The sequence below is a fragment of the Tauraco erythrolophus genome, chromosome 2 (assembly GCF_009769465.1).
Source record: "Tauraco erythrolophus isolate bTauEry1 chromosome 2, bTauEry1.pri, whole genome shotgun sequence".
In the NCBI taxonomy this organism is placed as follows: domain Eukaryota; kingdom Metazoa; phylum Chordata; class Aves; order Musophagiformes; family Musophagidae; genus Tauraco; species Tauraco erythrolophus.
Genome location: NC_141466.1, coordinates 131,371,262 through 131,387,854, shown reverse-complemented (window position 1 = coordinate 131,387,854; position 16,593 = coordinate 131,371,262). Strand labels below are relative to the sequence as shown.

The following is a 16,593-nucleotide window of genomic DNA, read 5'->3' as shown; positions in this document are numbered from 1 at the left end:
CACATTGAACAGATTAAGGTCTAAGATTTTTTTTTTTACTTGACTACTGAACATTAGTGGCAACTTTCGAGTTTTTTGGCTTTAAATCTCCTTGGTGTCCTGGTTTGCAAGATACAAGATGGAGTTAGTAATACTTCCTAATCTCATGCAGACCTTTGAAAATAAATCAGTTTATGTTCTTAAAGCTCGCAAAGAGTGTAGTGCTGAACATCATAGACAGAAAATAATAATTAATAATTTTGCATTCGGTATTTGAATAGGAGAACAAATGTTGGGTGTGAAATATGAGAAGAAAAATTTTGCAAACATTTATTTTTTTCACCACGACATTTTAACAAAAACATGTAACAGGAGGATTAGTGATTTTTTGCAACAAAATATAGAGTCTTTGTTCCTTCCTTTTCCTACAAAGGCATAGTATATTATCTAGTGCACACGAATGTTTTGACATAGAGTTTAAAAGGACAAGATTTTATTTTGTTTTGGGTGAATACTGCTGAACTGTTATTACACATGAAATAACAAGTGCCCATGGTACAATGACCAGATGTTTTACACCAGAAACCCTTATACCCTCCAGCTGCTTTATTTCGCTTTGATGCTGCAAAAGCAACTGTCGAGTGAGTTTAATTGACCGATTAAGCTGGGCTTACGGTTGTTTTGTACTAGTGAGTTACCAACACTATCAGCGTAAGCATCAGTCTCTTCTGCAGCTTTTCAGCACGAATTCCAGCCCAGGAGTGAAAATCACCGCAGTCCCCTTGGGTCCCTAGGAAGGTTTCTGCCTCCGAAACCTGGCCAGGTTACATGCAGGCAAGTAGCTGCTTCTCAGAGGAGTGTCAGTCTGCCACGTCCACTTCAGCTCCCTGACTTTTGAGTCTGTCCACGTTCTCAGTCCTGCGCTGCGTAAGCCGATTCTGCTGAGCCTGCTTGTCGCTGTGGAGGGAGGCACCTCCTCAAATGAACAGTTTGCCTTTTTCTACCTTTTTAGTGAAACAAGTCGTACCTGCAAAGCAGCACACGACGAGACAAATGAAGCAGGCTCCCTGTTTGTCACACTGACACTGATAGTCCATCATGCAGGAAACGTGCTTTGAGCTATCCAGCACTGCAAAGCACCACCACAACTGGAAGCTCCTCTAGTATGCCCGCGTGTTTCCACACTGCCCACTGCGTTTATAGCTGGGCAGGCACCTCCTCTGCAGTGAGGTTGCCTCTGATTTCCATAACAGTCTCTGCATAATGACTGTACATGAAAATAGCATACTGTAGCCTATCTGAAGGAACAGTCAATCTCATAACAAGTTCTAGACTGAAGAGAGCAAAAAGGAAAGTTTTAACATTCTCCATATCTTTTTCTTTTCTTAGTGTCTTTATGTCATCAACAGTTTTGTACTTCATTTTAAAACAGCTTTAAAATAAACTCTTGTAACTGTTCTTTCCATCTTTTCTGCTAAAGAGTCACAGATATTCTTCATGTTTTTCATATGTCCTCTTTCAATTACAGCTACTTCAGTATAATCACATCTTTGGTATTTGAAATCTGTATTCTTATAAATTTGTCAACAGATCTCATGCTTTCCATATATAGCTTGTTAGGCAAAGACAAATTCACTTCCCTTTCTTCATTGGATTAATATCAATTACCAGAATTTATAGTCAAAATTAGAAGCAGAAAATTTATGGTGAAATGTAGGAAAAACTGCGGTTTCTGAGGCTATTGTGCTGAGATAGGGCTGTAAGCTGTGAAAGGTACTGGGGTTTGGGTGCAGTGAGATGAGATGAATGCGTTGGCTACTGCAGTTGTCAAAGACTCCAGTGCTTGGCCACAGTTGTACCAGTATGTGCACAATTTATGCAGAATCTTGACACTCCCAGTTATGAGTGCCTCAAGGTGAAGCTGACTTCTCTCTTAAGACGTCTGAGTTATGAAGCAAGCTTCATAGCTGTGCCAGATTTCATCTTTTCTGGGAACACGAAAGAATGGAACAGCCAATGAAGGATTTGTCTGACCATATTCTAAAAGCTTCCTGAAAGCACTGGGCTGACTTTTCTTTGCACCTACAAGGGTCCAAAGTGACAAAGCCTTGATCAAGCCAGACAAAATTAAAAGCTTGTGAGCACTCAACTGTCAGCGTTCAGGAAAACCTAAGTTCTAAATCAGCAGGTCTTCAGGACATGGAGTCTTGAAATTTCTGTGCACAGGGCTGAAAGAGATGGCAACAAGTAATATTGAAGCCAGTTCATGAAGCTTTACATTTTCTGCAAAAGGCACAGCTGAAGTAGCCTCTCCCAGTCCCTTCAGATACAAAGGAGGGAACCAAGAGGATGTATTCCATTCTCTTTCAGGCAGGTACGTGGGAAAACCTGGTAGTCTTTTCAGAGGGAAGATTGTCTGGAGAAAATATTCCAAATCCCAAATCTTTCCTCTTTGTAATTGTGCCATATGTCTCTATGAAGACCCCAGGGATTGTGCATCTGATGGGATATGCGTACTGTGAATACTCTGAGACTGATAACATAATGTGTAAATTTCCAAGATTATGTTACAAGCTGGAAAGCCGTCTGAGTTAGAAGCAGTGAGTTAATCACAAGACCTGTAAAACTGCTGGTCCACTTCACTGCAAAATGCAATGAGGATCTAAGAAGTGTCACCCTTGCTGTATTTTTGTTGCGTGTCTGAGAAAGGAAAAACTGTGAGTAATTCATAGGTGTAGTGAGTAGAAACTCAGAATTAAGCAAAGTAAGTTTAAATTAAGAAAAGAAACAAAGAGAGAAGAACAAGCTTCCAGCTCAAGCAGGAATAGCTTGGCCGTTGCCCTGAGCTGCTTCTTGGGGGCAAGGACTTGAAGCTCATTATGTTTCTTTCTTTAAACAGTAATATTCAGAAGGTGAATTGTTGCTGAACAAGTTATTTCCCTGCCGATATAACACAAATACGCTTCAAAGGTACTATGTGACACCTAGGAGGCAGTTTTGGGTCAAGATGATGGCTGTTTTGTTTTCCTCTCTGTTATAGCTACAGTTCCGTCTTTTTAACCTGTACATTTGCTGGAGTAAGCTTGCAGGGCTCTGTGCTTCAGTAACATTAAGAGTGGTGAGTCTGAAAAGCTGCAAGTACGTGATCTCTGTAGAAACAGCAGATCGTTGTACAACTCGGGAGGAGTTTGATCTCAGGAACCACATGTGATGTGTCTCCTGAGAAACTGCAAGTTGAGAGCTGACGCAGGCAGTGCCGGGCGGCGAGGGGAAAGCTTCGCAGCAAACACCGCCCTGCTGGAAAGGAATCAGCAATTCACCAGCGACTGCCCCCACACTGACACAAAGACATACTCTGTGATCCTTTTGTCAGCTGAGAGGAGCCAGCAAGTCCTGTCCCTCCTCTCCCCCATCATGGCAAAGAGGAGGAGGGCAGATTTGACGTAACACTCGATGCGAGATAACCGTGGCTTGGGGCAGCTGCTGTGCATCCTCTGTTACCACCCAGCATGTGCTTTGTGCTCAGCACAGTCCAGCAAGAGGAAAAGGAAATCCACGTTACACTGGCCTTCTCCAGGGTATCAGGCCCCTAGGCAAACTGGGCAGAGAAATTTAATGATTATAAAGGGCAAAAAAAACTTACATATGGTAAACATAGGGATAACATCAGGTTTTTCCTTAGAAAAGAAAATGAAAACCTTTTATCAAATGTACTTTTCCTGTCTTGTTTATTTACATAATGAAAATAATGATAATTCTGCAAATATGAAACATGGGAACATGGGAAACATGAAAACATATGAGGAACATGGGAGCTACATGATAGATTTTACTTGCAGGATTTGAAATAAATCACGGACTGGTATTTTCGTGGGGGTCCCAAGGTTTATTGTCTCTGTCAGCAGTTACAGCTTTAGGATGGAAAAATAACAGGAGAGATGAGGCTGAAGAACAGGTTTTTAAATGTCTTGCGGTTGTATTAGTCGGTGCATTCGATTAAGATAATTAATTGATTGTTGTTTCTCTCTCCTCTCCCCAACCTTCTTGTTTTTCTTCTTCTCCCTTTCCATGTCTGTCCTCCTGTCCTCCCCACCCGCCCTTATTTTTCTCTTCCTTCTTTGCTCCTCTGATTGGCATCCTCTTCTTGGCTCTGCCTGCGCGGCGCAGAAGCGGGGTGCCAACGAGAGGTGCTGCAGGAGCGGTCTCGCGGTGCGGGAGCTCCAAGCGCAGTGCTCCCGCACCACGGGACCACTGGGTCACTGGTGGGACTGTCCCAGACAATCCAGGACAATTGTAAGCCATACTGGATGTTACGTAGGAGTTGTGCTTCGTTTCAGAAGAGGGCTAACTTTTGACCTGGGACCCTTTTAGCTGAGAAAGAATTTATATAAGTGAAACAAGCTTGCGTGAAGACTGTATTTATGTTACTAATATGAAAGGCAAAGATATATTTGCATTTTGCATCCTACTAACCGCTAACATATATCCGATGTTTGCAGCTTTCCTTTAGTTTGATTTGCATGACTCTACGTAAACTGAAAACTCTTGTAATATACCTGGTGATGGGAAACCTTTTAAAGCAGGTTGAATGTGGAGCAAACAAAAAGCAGCATTAGCATGTTTGTCTAGTTTTTTTGTTTTCTTAACATACTGGCTTGTGTCCCTCTCCGTGAGTTGTCCGTCTCGGAGCCTGTTCTCAGTTGTGTCGTTATGCATCGTTTGTAATCATACGTCCCGATAAAGGTGCCAAGCTAAAGGAGGTTAAGGAGATGGATTTTCTCCCTTCAAATATCATTCTTTTATTTATTGCTTTAAAACAACATGAGCTGAATTATATTGGCTTTCAGAATAGCCCCACAAGTGGCGAGGACGAGCCTTTGTGTCGTGAACTGAATTTTTGGACGTATGGTTCCGAAATTCGCTCGTGCACTTTTACCTGCACACCGCGGAGGGTGCAGCGTAAAAGCTTTGAATGTGAATCTGTGTTGTGTTTATGTGTAGGTGGGAGCTGTTCACAAAGTATCTGGAAAAACAAAAAACACACCGCTGGGTTGGAGAAGATAACTTTGGGCTGATTTTAGCAGAAACCTGCTGCTTGGGTAGCATCCTTTGGAATATTCACTTTTACTTTCTCGACAGCGTTATGTCAAGTTAACGCACCCTAAATGCATTGGCAGCATGCTGGTTTCATCACCGCTGTCCCCCAGGCTTGAACACATTGTGACTGGCATTTTTCCAGCCCTGCCAACCTACAGAACTCAGAGTCAGTGTCAGTTCTGCGCCAGGCCAGCACAAAGCTGCCCAAAGGTGGTCTTCATTTGTGTGACGCTCAGCGGTGCGGGATTGAGGGATGCCAGTACTGGCACATGCACAACGTGTTACCAACGTTTCTCTCTGAACTTGGGCGCTCTCTGCACTGAGGTTGATGTGAAATATTCAGCTTTTTTTGGGAGTTGTTGTGTAGGTTGTACTCCAGGAAGGATGGCAAAAGCAGCGTTTCTGCTGTGTTTTGTTATGCAGGGTAGGGATGCTATTTTATCTGCCTGTTATGTTTTACCTCCAGCCCAAAAGTTCTCCATATACTATTTTCCCTTACACAACGAGCACAGCTTCAAAACATGTCAGAGTTTATGTAAGACTCTTCCTCTCAAACATGATCACAAACCCGGAGAGAAGCCCGAGGAAAGAGAGAGACGCTGCGGAACACACTAAAGTCAGGTTGATTCTGATGCCTTGGCAGCATACGGAGAGAGTTCTGAAATCTCATTACCTGAGATACTCAAAGCTTTTCAGGCCAAAGACAGAAATTTAGGTTTTGCCCAAAGCATGTTACTGTGTGTTCCTTGAAGCTGCTGTTGGCACAGGGGGCTGAGGGATGCTCCAGACAGCCCTGCCTGCCCCGTGCATCACGGACGGCGATCGCGGTGCGATAGGGCAGCCTGTGTGCCCCAGCCCCTCAGATCAACAGCATTACAAGATGTTTAGAACAATAAACTTGTTAAAAAATGAAGGCCTTCAGATTTCATTTAGAACCAATTATCCTTCTTATTAACCTGCCTTTCTGCTGGTTTCACATTTGGAGACTGAACTAGACTGACGTGTGAATGCAGTGACTAGCTTCACTTCCAAAATACCACAGTGCCTTTTACCACCATACGTTCTGCAATACCTTTTCTTTTTCTTTTCTTTTCTTTTTTTTTTTTTTTAAAGAGTGCATCAGCATACATGTGAACTCATAAATATTGTAACCATGCTAAGGCTTTTTCAGTGCTATGCTTTTAAAAAATAATTTAGATTACAATTGATGTTTCCCTCTAGTTTTGTTTCAGCTTTGCTTTGCTCCACTATGTTAGACAGTAGGATATTTTCATATTGGATACTATTCTTGTTATCTTGTGTTATCTTACATTACAAAATGTAAAGGAAAAGTAACAACTGGAAAAGTTGTATGTAAAACTCCCGTGTTGGGAGGGGAAAATCTAAGGGCTTAGAATTCCCAAAATCTTTTAATCACTTCTTAAAGCTCTAGGAGTTTTAGGGCACTTGGGAGCCCCCCTCCTGTCAGCTAGTGGAAGCCTACTTTCAAAAGCTGCTTGTACATTTTTTTTTCTGAAACAAACAGTCTGTTTTTTTAAATCTTGGATTTTTAATTCCTTGTCCAAACAAGGCTACCAGTAGTGGATGGTCTTACCTGTCTTTGAATATCACTTTCTCTTCTTGGGAGGAGTCCTGCTCGTTTTTATTTCTGTGTAGCAGCCAAGCATGTTCCCTCTCCAGTTAGCAGCCATCTGAATGCACGTGTTAGTGCCCCATTTGGACTGTCCTCAGCTTTTTCTCTCCCCATTTGTGCTGGGCCCCACGTCACCGTCTCAGTGTCGGGACAGTTTTGTCCGTTTGTCCCTGCTCCAAACCTCATTGTCTGTCGCTTTTGTGCAACGTTTCTGAAGATCCAATTCTGTTCCCCTTGGCCTCAGAACAGAGTATTTGTGTTGTTGCCAGTTTAGTCCTGATGCAGATCCCTCATCAGAGGGCGATGGCACTGTGTGCTCCAGAAGCACGAGGTGCTTATCCTTCTCCCATAGAATTGATCAGAACAGTTTTTGGTCTGCCTTTTCTCTCCTTTGTTTTCCATCTCAATGGATCTAACTCACACACACACACACTTTGCCCCTGTTCTCTAAGATCACATCTTTTTTCACCCTCAGGGTGCCCCGCTCTTCCAAACCCCCATGCCCTCTTCCCCCTGCCCAGCTCTTGGCTGTCTCTCTGTTTTTCTCTGTCTTGGCTGCTGCCTGTTCACCCCACTCGTGATTTGGGCTCCTCTTCCCACTCATCCGTCTTGGCTGTTTCAGAAAGCTTTCTTGGTTAGGTGAGAGTGAAAGAATTGTCACTGGCACCTTTTCACATTTCTGCATGAACACCCATAAAGAAAGCGGGTGAGATTTTGGCAGTTGAGATCTGGAGTCAGCTCACTGATTTATAACCGTGCACACTTGTGTAAACGTATCATCAAGATAATCAGTAGCACCAGAAATTTTATTTTGCTGTGTTCAGAGTATCTAAAGAACTGAAAGCCCTCTAATGTCTGACTGTCTGTTATCTTTCCTGGAGCTCATTCATCCCGTAACGTAATATAAGCACATTTCTTTTAAATCACTGGAAAGAAACCGTTAATGCTTGTATTATGTTTTGACTTGCTTTCCTTTGGAGGCAGGGAATTGTCAAGTAAGTACTAACACCACACAGCACAGAAAAAGCAGAGATTGCTGTGGATGTGCAATGCAGATTGCGTAGGTCACAAAGGGGAATACATGGCATTGCTACAGTGCAAACTTCTTGTCTTGACGCTGCCATCTTATGTATCAATAAATCAGGTGTAGTCACAGACGGGTTAAAAATGAAACGACTCGTTAAAATGTTAAAAATGTGATGCTGCTTTACATGTTTTATTGAGATGATAATAAGGCACTGAATGCATACGTGTGTGTATATATACATCTACGTGTATATATGAATGCACACAACATTTGTGTTTGTGTGTACCGTGAATAGATATACATAAAAGTGTATGTGTGTGTGTGTTTCCAAATTAAATCTCATGCTTACAGTCTAGTGGTTATCAATCGTGTCATAGTGGTAGTGTTCTCTGGCTTTCATACAAAATTTTGGCTTGCTCTTGTCATAAACTTTAGCTGATATTCCTAGGTAAAAAAGTGCAAAAGTGACCCACTTAAAACGACACTAAAACAGAAAAAAGAGCAGGAAGCATACAAGAAAATGGTTTGTTGTTTTCGTAAGTGCTGGTTCAAAGGCCTTGGTAAATCTGGGCTGAAATGGCTTTTGCTGTTCTGGCATCACGTAATGATGTTATTTTGTAAGAGAATTAAGTTTTGTAACAATTCCCTCCACCCCTTCTCTCCTGGCGACTGCGCTGCCGTTCGCTCCAGTTACCACCGAGGGTTACGTAACGTGCCTTGCTTGGCCACTTTCAGAGAAAATAAAGGTGCTTGTTTCCCCCGTGAACAAAAAAGGACAAGCTGTCCCGTAAGGAAGTTGCCCTCCCAACAAACAATTACGAGGCTAAATTGCAGGCTGAACCAGGGCAGAAAACAAGCATCCATTGTGTGAAATTCTCAACAGTGCTTATGAGACTGTTAAGTTTCTACCAATTTCCATCTCTGTCAGGCACCTGAAAATACACAAACACGTGGGATCACGTTCTCCTTCAGTGCAAGGCGTGCAGTGCAGGAAGCATGGATGTAGCTTCCTTTTCCCTCCGTCCTGTAGCATCTCTAGTTCAGAGCATACCCAGGGATGCCAGGCTATGATGTTTCCGAATTTGTAGACTGGTGCACTCTTTGATTTCTGTTTTAGTTCTTGCTGGCATGCTTGAATAGCATGTTTTGTGCCACAAAGGAATGACTGATCAACTCTAAAATGCTTGTGCATGAGTAAAGTGGTCAGAAGTACACCTGAACTGTATTAAGTTTCTTACTTGGCTTTGTTTGCTGCTTACCAGGGGATCAAGGTAACTCTTTCACTCTTTTAATGTCACCAGATCACCTGCTAATGTACTTTGCTAGTACTGAGTTTGCTTGTTTGGTGAGAAGTGGGTTAGTTTGTTTACCTCCAGCTTGTTCTGTCTCTACATTTTAGAGCTCAGATCTTCGTGTTACTTACTCCTGCAATAAGTATTCTAGCTGTGTAGCAGTAAGTGTTCTAGCTGTGCATTTTGTCGATTGTTGCCTTGAACACTTCCACAGAAAATACAATTCCAGAAAAAGCAGCTCCCTCTAAGCAAAAGGGATTTTGTTGTTCTGCAATTAATTTTTGCAAAATGAGAATTAATTGTAGTTAGAGTATAAGGACAAGAACTCTCTAGTTTTCACAGCATATAAAAAGTATATCAATTCACGCATTTTGAAATCTTAAAATACTTTCCAGATTTGAGTGTTTATTAATAAATTGAGGCCAGGCGTTTTGGGTTTTTACTTGCAGAACCCCACTGTTGATTAACCCCACCTCTGGAATCTGCAATTGGAGTTTAAAGACGTGCAGTGAGATTTTTTTGTATTATTAACAGCAGCCATCGAGTGATGTTTTGGAGCAAACATTTAACCATGATATCTGTTTTTATTCTTTTGTCATCACTGCTTCCACGCCAACCTTCTAGCAAGACCTATTTTCCACCTAAATGACGATCAAACATGATTAAGAATCTAGGCCAGGCTTCTATGGGCTAATTTCTCCAGTAATGCAGTGCAATTCTTATGGCTCTGTTCTGCTTTTGACAGGGTCAGAATTAGCCCTCATGAGTCTCTGTTAACAGAAAGGGAGAATCATTAAGCTTAAATTAACACTGCCTGTGCAGTTGGGTTTTGTAAGGTCAGGAACTTTAGAGGCTGAGCTCCCTCCACCCCTCTTAGGTTTGTGCCTCTTCTTTTTTTCTTGGAAGGATCAAGGGTAGCAGTTATCTGTCTTTAAAGACCGTTTGCACGAAACAAATTGTGTTGCAGTCTATGTTCTACATTTGTCTTTTTAGCTACTTTAGCAACTGTAACTATATAAAAGCGCTTTGCTGGCCTTAGTCCCTGTTAAATCCACACGGATGAATGACTTGTACGTTTTGAAATGTAATCATTTTATCTTTAATGTGATTTTGTGAAGATTTTAATCAAGTCATGTCAAGGTTCTATGATGAGGTTTCTCTGAAGAAGCAAGGTTGGGGAAACGTCAACTGCCAGCTGTAGAACATCTTTTAGATCATTTCTGGGAACAACAGTTTACTATCATTTAGTATTCAAGAATTTTCCCATGGATTTAAATCATGATGTTTTTTTAAAAATGGCGTAAGGCGGTGTGTTCTGCCGCTCATCCACAAAATCTACATGAATGTTATTTCTGCTTTTTCCCATGGAAACACGTATGATTTCAGTCAGTTTGTTGTACAGCTCTCCAAAAAGCTGTGCATTGAACTCGTACAGTTGCAATTGGCTGTTTCCTGTTCACATGCCAAACATATGCTGCGGTTTTGAAAGTTTTATTTTGCATTCAAACATATCAATTCTCCTCTTTTTTAAATGTTTGTTTCAGGCCACCAGTTAGCAGAGCTGCTCCTCAACCTGAAAAACTGCAAAAGAACAATATCAACAAAAAAAAGAAACTGGTTGAGGTCAGGATTAATACTTTTTCATTTCCTTTGGAAGTAGTATGTGCTGGGTGAAATTCATCCCTGTTTTGAGGGCAGCTGAAGTCATGCATAGGTAGAAGATAAGGGAAAAAAATTTCTAGAAAGTGCTTTCAGCCCTGGTGGCAAACACGAGAAGATGTGACAGACAGCATCCTCTGTCAGCAGGAACTCAGACTCAGGATGTTAAAGCTTCCCTGTCATATCAGGTCTCTCCAGAGCCACCCTTTGTCACTCAGTCTGAAGGGCAGGTAGAACGGAGGTGTGTGTGCAGCCACAGCAGAACCCGCCCTCGCTCCGTAACCCCAAGGGAAGCACAGGCAGAAACTGCACTTTTCATACACGAAAAATCACGTGTGTGGTTTTGAATGATGAAATTTGCTCATTTACTTTGCAACGTACCTTTTCCCCCAAACCGTAGGGGCCCCCAAGCAACTTTTTGGAATTTCCATGTAATACGTTGAACAAGGAATATTCTGTGGTCTGTGTGGGCAATTTGCAACAATTGCTTGGTCTGTCAATGCCATTGTTGGAAGTAAGCTGTCTTTGGGTTTGGGACAGGTTCAGTGACTCTGTCTTCTGGGCTAAAAAGCAACTTTTACAACAATCCATTAGCCATCACTATTTTTCTGGAGGAAATTTCATGGGCAATTGCTTATTGTAAGCTGAAATTACACCTCCAATTAATGTTTTAATTGTAGAGTTACTTATAGCCTGCCTTTGCTTCTTATAAGGACTTTAAGGTCAGAATTTGGTCTGTTAAAATTTGATAGTTTATGAGAATGATTTTTGAAGACTCTTAAAGTAGAAGAAAAGATATTTGCAGTTACCTGATACCCTGTATAGCTATTAAACTGTGATGGGAAGATTAACAAAATCGGATCTTTTTTGTAAGTTGAATATATTTTGAATGGAAATTTACAGAAACAAAACATTTACAGCCATCTGAGTTATTAAAGCAATAATAATTTAAGTGCAGTGCCTTAGTTGACCAATTAAAGCGTTGTAGATAGTCTGTGAGAATGCCATGCCTCAATAAGGTAGGAGAACAGGGATAACTGATTAATTATTGTTTCATTATTCTGTTGCCTGCACAAGTATTTGTAGCCCATGTAATTACCTTAGAACTGTGCTTGTGTGATGTAACTCTGTGATCTTGTTTCTTCTTTCGTTTTATTCTTTCTTTTTGTCTTTCTTGACCAGGAGCTGGCTCTAGACCATGTTTTTGGCTACAGAGGATTTGATTGTCGCAACAACCTGCATTACCTAAACGATGGTGCTGATATTATTTTCCACACAGCTGCAGCAGGCATAGTTCAAAACCTTTCTACTGGTAATTCAACTCGAAACAATATGTTGAGATAAAAAATGCTACACGAGTAAAATATTTCTGATTGAAAGCCTTAACTTTTGAACATTCCCGTAACTTTCTCACAGTTTGCGTCTGGATAAATAATGCAAAAGAATTTAGATGGCTATTGTATCAGATTGACAGTTTTTCCTGTTGAGGCCATCCCGTAGAGCCATCCTGTTCCTTGCAGGCTGAGATTCTGCTGGGAAGCGTAATAAACCCCCATCCTATTTCTGCCGTTGTGCTCTGACAAACACCCTGCTGAAGACGCAGGAATGGCTTTCTCGGAGATGAGGGTCTGGGTTTGATAATTAATACCTCCAAAAACGTTGGGAGCAGTAACATCTGTTGTTTCATTTTGAGTTGTTTTAGCAAAGTCATGCGCCAGGGAAGGGTACGTTTTGATGCTATACCGTGTGAGCACCTTGCTCTTTGGAAGGGGTAGGAGTATTCCCTGCCTTTTGGGTAAGGAAGAGGAGGAAAAACACCAAAAATTTATCTGGCCCTAAGTTATAGCACCAAAGTCTCCGCATTCTTCATATATCTCAAGAAACCAGGACAGGAATTACAGGAGTTTTGGCTTTGTTTTATTCCCTCTTGGTGCCACAGTGAACCTAACAGTGACAGCGGTGAACTCAGCAGCTGTGCTGCCAGGGAGGGGCGGCAGCAGAACAGCTGTCACATCTGGGGACCCCCGGGACCCCCGTCCTCACGCGGCCTCTGACCCGCGGAGCGGGGAAGCAGTGTCCCATCTCTTCTTTTTGGGCCCTTCCCCTTGGGAGGATATTGCACAGCACAGGCTTCACAGGGCTTTGCTCTCTGCGCTGCTTCCCACTAACTACTTCGATCTACTGGGAAACCTGGGCCCTGCATTTGCTGGTTTTGCTTTCTCGTCCAGTTACAGGAGGCTGCAGGACGAATCCAGGGCTGATTCCTGGTTCCCTGGGCACAGCTAGTTCACCAAATGCTGCTTTTCTGTATGTGTGTGTTGGTGGTTGTGCTCGTGGTGTGTTTGGAATGGTGCCCGGGAACGAGAGCGGAGCAGCTGCTGACACAGCTCTTGCCTTTCCCCGTCCGTCCCCGGAGAGCACAGCGGGAGCGTAGCCACGAGCTGCTTGAATACTCTTTGCTTCAGTGGTGGTTCTGCCTTCGATGCTGTTGTGAATAAAAACATGTTTGAATTTTATTAGGTAGTCAGAGTTTCTACCTGGAGCATACTGATGACATTCTCTGCCTAACTGTGAATCAGCACCCAAAGTATAAAAATATTGTGGCTACCAGCCAGATCGGTAGGTGACTGTCCATATAACAAAGTTTTACTCAAATTTATCAGGGGCACTGATTTATTTGGGGCTTTTCTGCGTAGGAATTTTAGCAGGACATGCCTGTGTTACTGTCCTCAAACTTTTTCTTTGAGTTTCAAGAGGTAATTTCAGGATTTTCCTATGATTTCAATTCCATCTCTGATTGTGAGTCACTGGATTTTAGAGTTAATTGTCGAATAATCATATTTCAGAAAGCAAGCTTTGATAAACTGCACTAAACCATCTCATTAATCTGTAATCATAGGATTCGTGGAATTCCCTCCTTCCTTCCTGTAGCCAAGGCACTGTTTAGTAGTAAAGTGCTTAGCAGGGAATATACAAGAATGAAAATTTCCTATGCAGAAGTGCAAAAGCTGTACGGAAAAGGAAAGATATAGAGTGAAATCCCAACAGAAGTCACAACAGGTGTATTTATGTGTTTATTATGTACATGGAGAGTCCTGTTAGATTCCCCAGTGCCTTTTGCAGGAGTAAACATTGTATGAGGGATGCAGGATCATTTGTCCCAGGCCCTGAGAAGGATCTGCTGCCTTTCACTTAAACCAGCTCAGTACTGGAATAATTAACTTCCTGAAAAGGAATGGTGTCATTCTGGAAGGAGACTCGAGTCCATAAATTCTGTACTAAGTAACGTAGCAGGGGGCAGGAAGACGGCAGTAGCTGCACACCCTGACAAACCATCTTCGCCGCCTGTACCGAGTGCTGCCGGTTCAATTGGAATGTTGAGTACACACAAATTCCCTACGTATTGTCCCAGCTCCGCTTCAAAATACTGATTTCTGTGACACGGAAGAGGTGGCTGTTAAAGGCCCTTTTTCTAGTCTGTCAATAAGAGCCCACGAAATCAGTGTTTCTGATTTTGGCTGATATTCTGTATAACTACGGGTTCATTTCACTTTTAAATTTAATAATTTTTTAAAACTGCATGTCTTTAGCATTTCTTTTAAACACCTTTCTTAAAACTCAAAAGTACTAAATATTGTTGCGGTATTTGTGTCTAAAAAACCAATATACCCAAAAAGTTCAACAATATTCCTGCTTATTTGTTTTGTTGATTTAATCCATATCCATTTTCAAATTTTTAATTTATTTTTTTTCCTTCTGGTGCTGATGCTGGCACTTCAGCATTAGAAACATGACTTATTTCACCTATTGTTTTCCCTTGTGCTTCCTCATTTGCCATTGCTCTCACAATGCAGGTGATATGACAGAATTCCCAGGTAAGGCTGATTCCTTTGTGGATTTTAGTCGGCAGAGTTATGTCGAAGTTTCATGTTACTTCGTTGTATCTGTGTGAATCGCGGATACAAGTGACACATCTACAGACAATTTCTTTTGCATGAGGTTCTTCATAAATGTTTTGTTGTTCTTTTAAATTTGTCTTACTTTATAAATACGATGATTTCCCCCTGTGTTTTGCAAGCCATTATGATTTTTTTTTTTTTTGAGTAGCATTAATCTTAAAACAAAACAAAACCCCGCAGCTTATAAGTGTCTGTTTAGGTTAAATGTTCTTGAAAAATGCCTATTTTACATCAACCCTTTCCAGATGCTGTATTAATTCTCTTTTAATACGTTTTTTTTGCACATAGGTACAACTCCCACGATTCATATATGGGATGCTATGAGTAAGCAAACCATTTCAATGCTACGTTGCTTCCATACCAAAGGGGTCAACTATGTAAACTTCAGTGCAACTGGCAAACTTCTGGTTTCAGTGGGAGTTGATCCAGAACATACTATCACAGTGTGGAGGTGGCAAGAAGGTAACTCCTGAAAAATCGTGTTCCTTCAGCCTGACAGAACTGTGTACCATTATTTGTTTTTCCTTTCAAGTCTTTGGAATAGATTTGTGTTCTTAGGCTGAGTCTCAGGGCTCCCTAAGTCACAGCATCAGTTAAAGGAGATAGCAAAGTGCTACAAAATATGAATAAGAAAATAGTTTTTTAACTTCTATTGTCGACAGAAGTAAGTTAAGGAAAGAATATTGTTTAATATAAATTCCATGAAATTAAGGAAAGTATTTTCTTTTTCTTCCTAAAATACTTGAACTCGAAATACTACACCATAGATAGGCCTTTGGGAAATCATTCCCAGAAAGGAATTTACATCTTTAGAAATGGTGGAGGGGGAGAGGAGAAGTGCCTCAGCTCATCAGATGTTTCCCTGTGCGTTTCTCCAGATGGTAACTCAGTGATGACATACAAAATTTCTGTGTTGTTATTTCACTGGCCAAGGAGACAAATCATGCTGTGGAGACCTAAATTTGTATTTCCTAAAACTGTCAGATGCAGTGGAATAACCAGGGACCTTGCATGAATTAAGATGTTTGATGCACTAAATGATGTTGGGACTTGCTTAGCTTTCAGCAGCTGCGACACAGTTCTCTAGTCCAATGCCAGGTCAATTTATTCTTAAAGTCATGTCAGAGCTGAATTTTACAGGTAAATTTAACTTTATTTTTATCCTTTCCTAATTGAAACAGGGGCTAAAGTTGCTAGCAGGGGAGGACACCTGGAGAGGATATTCGTTGTAGAGTTCCGCCCAGATTCAGACACTCAGTTTGTGTCTGTTGGGGTAAAACACATGAAGTTCTGGACATTAGCTGGCAGTGCTTTGCTTTATAAGAAAGGAGTCATTGGTTCCATGGAAGATGCCAAAATGCAAACCATGCTTTCTGTTGCCTTCGGAGCAGTGAGTTCAAATTACTTGCTACGGAATTTTATGATACGTTTTTATTAAAACTGCAAGTGTCAATTTCCTTTGTTAAAATCCAGCAGGGTGTGGGCAGGGCGAGACCATGGAGCTCTTGCTTATTAGTTAAACTTCTCATTTCAAACCTGTACACTTGTAGATCCTCACGTAAGTTTTCTGAGCAGGGTTGGGTTTCTCTGTTAGTGAATGGTTTTTATTAATGTCTGTGCACACCTACAGCATCAGCTGCCATGGCTTTTGTTTTCTTATTTTGCTAGTTATTTACCACTTCAGTGGTTAACTTAGAAAAATGTAACGTTTTGTGTATAGGTTCTGAAACCTTTTTTTCTGCTAACAGTATTTGCTATGATCCAATTAATGGTGACAGTATATAATACTCTCCAGTATGATGATTAAGGAACCATAGTACTGTGCTTTAGACTTCATAGTTAAGGAAAACAACACAAATTAAGAGTGAAAAAGCAATGTTACCATGATACTAAGGGCTGAAATAGCTTCTGCTTCATCCAGAGTCCCTATAGAAATTGTCTTTGCGA

At 41.4% G+C, this 16,593-nt stretch overlaps 1 protein-coding gene across 2 annotated transcripts in view; it reads left to right on the top strand.

Moving 5' to 3' along the window:
• The window catches only part of EML6 (EMAP like 6), a 113,886-nt gene that overhangs the window by 87,382 nt on the left and 9,911 nt on the right, over window positions 1-16,593 (top strand). The window contains exons 28-33 of one of the 2 annotated variants that reach the window (XM_086631151.1): window positions 10,573-10,651; window positions 11,870-11,999; window positions 13,208-13,306; window positions 14,542-14,562; window positions 14,935-15,108; window positions 15,828-16,036. In XM_086631151.1, coding sequence (XP_086487277.1) covers window positions 10,573-10,651; window positions 11,870-11,999; window positions 13,208-13,306; window positions 14,542-14,562; window positions 14,935-15,108; window positions 15,828-16,036 — 712 coding nt within the window. The remainder of the gene's footprint in view (window positions 1-10,572; window positions 10,652-11,869; window positions 12,000-13,207; window positions 13,307-14,541; window positions 14,563-14,934; window positions 15,109-15,827; window positions 16,037-16,593) is intronic. The other variant, XM_086631152.1, reaches the window with a different exon arrangement.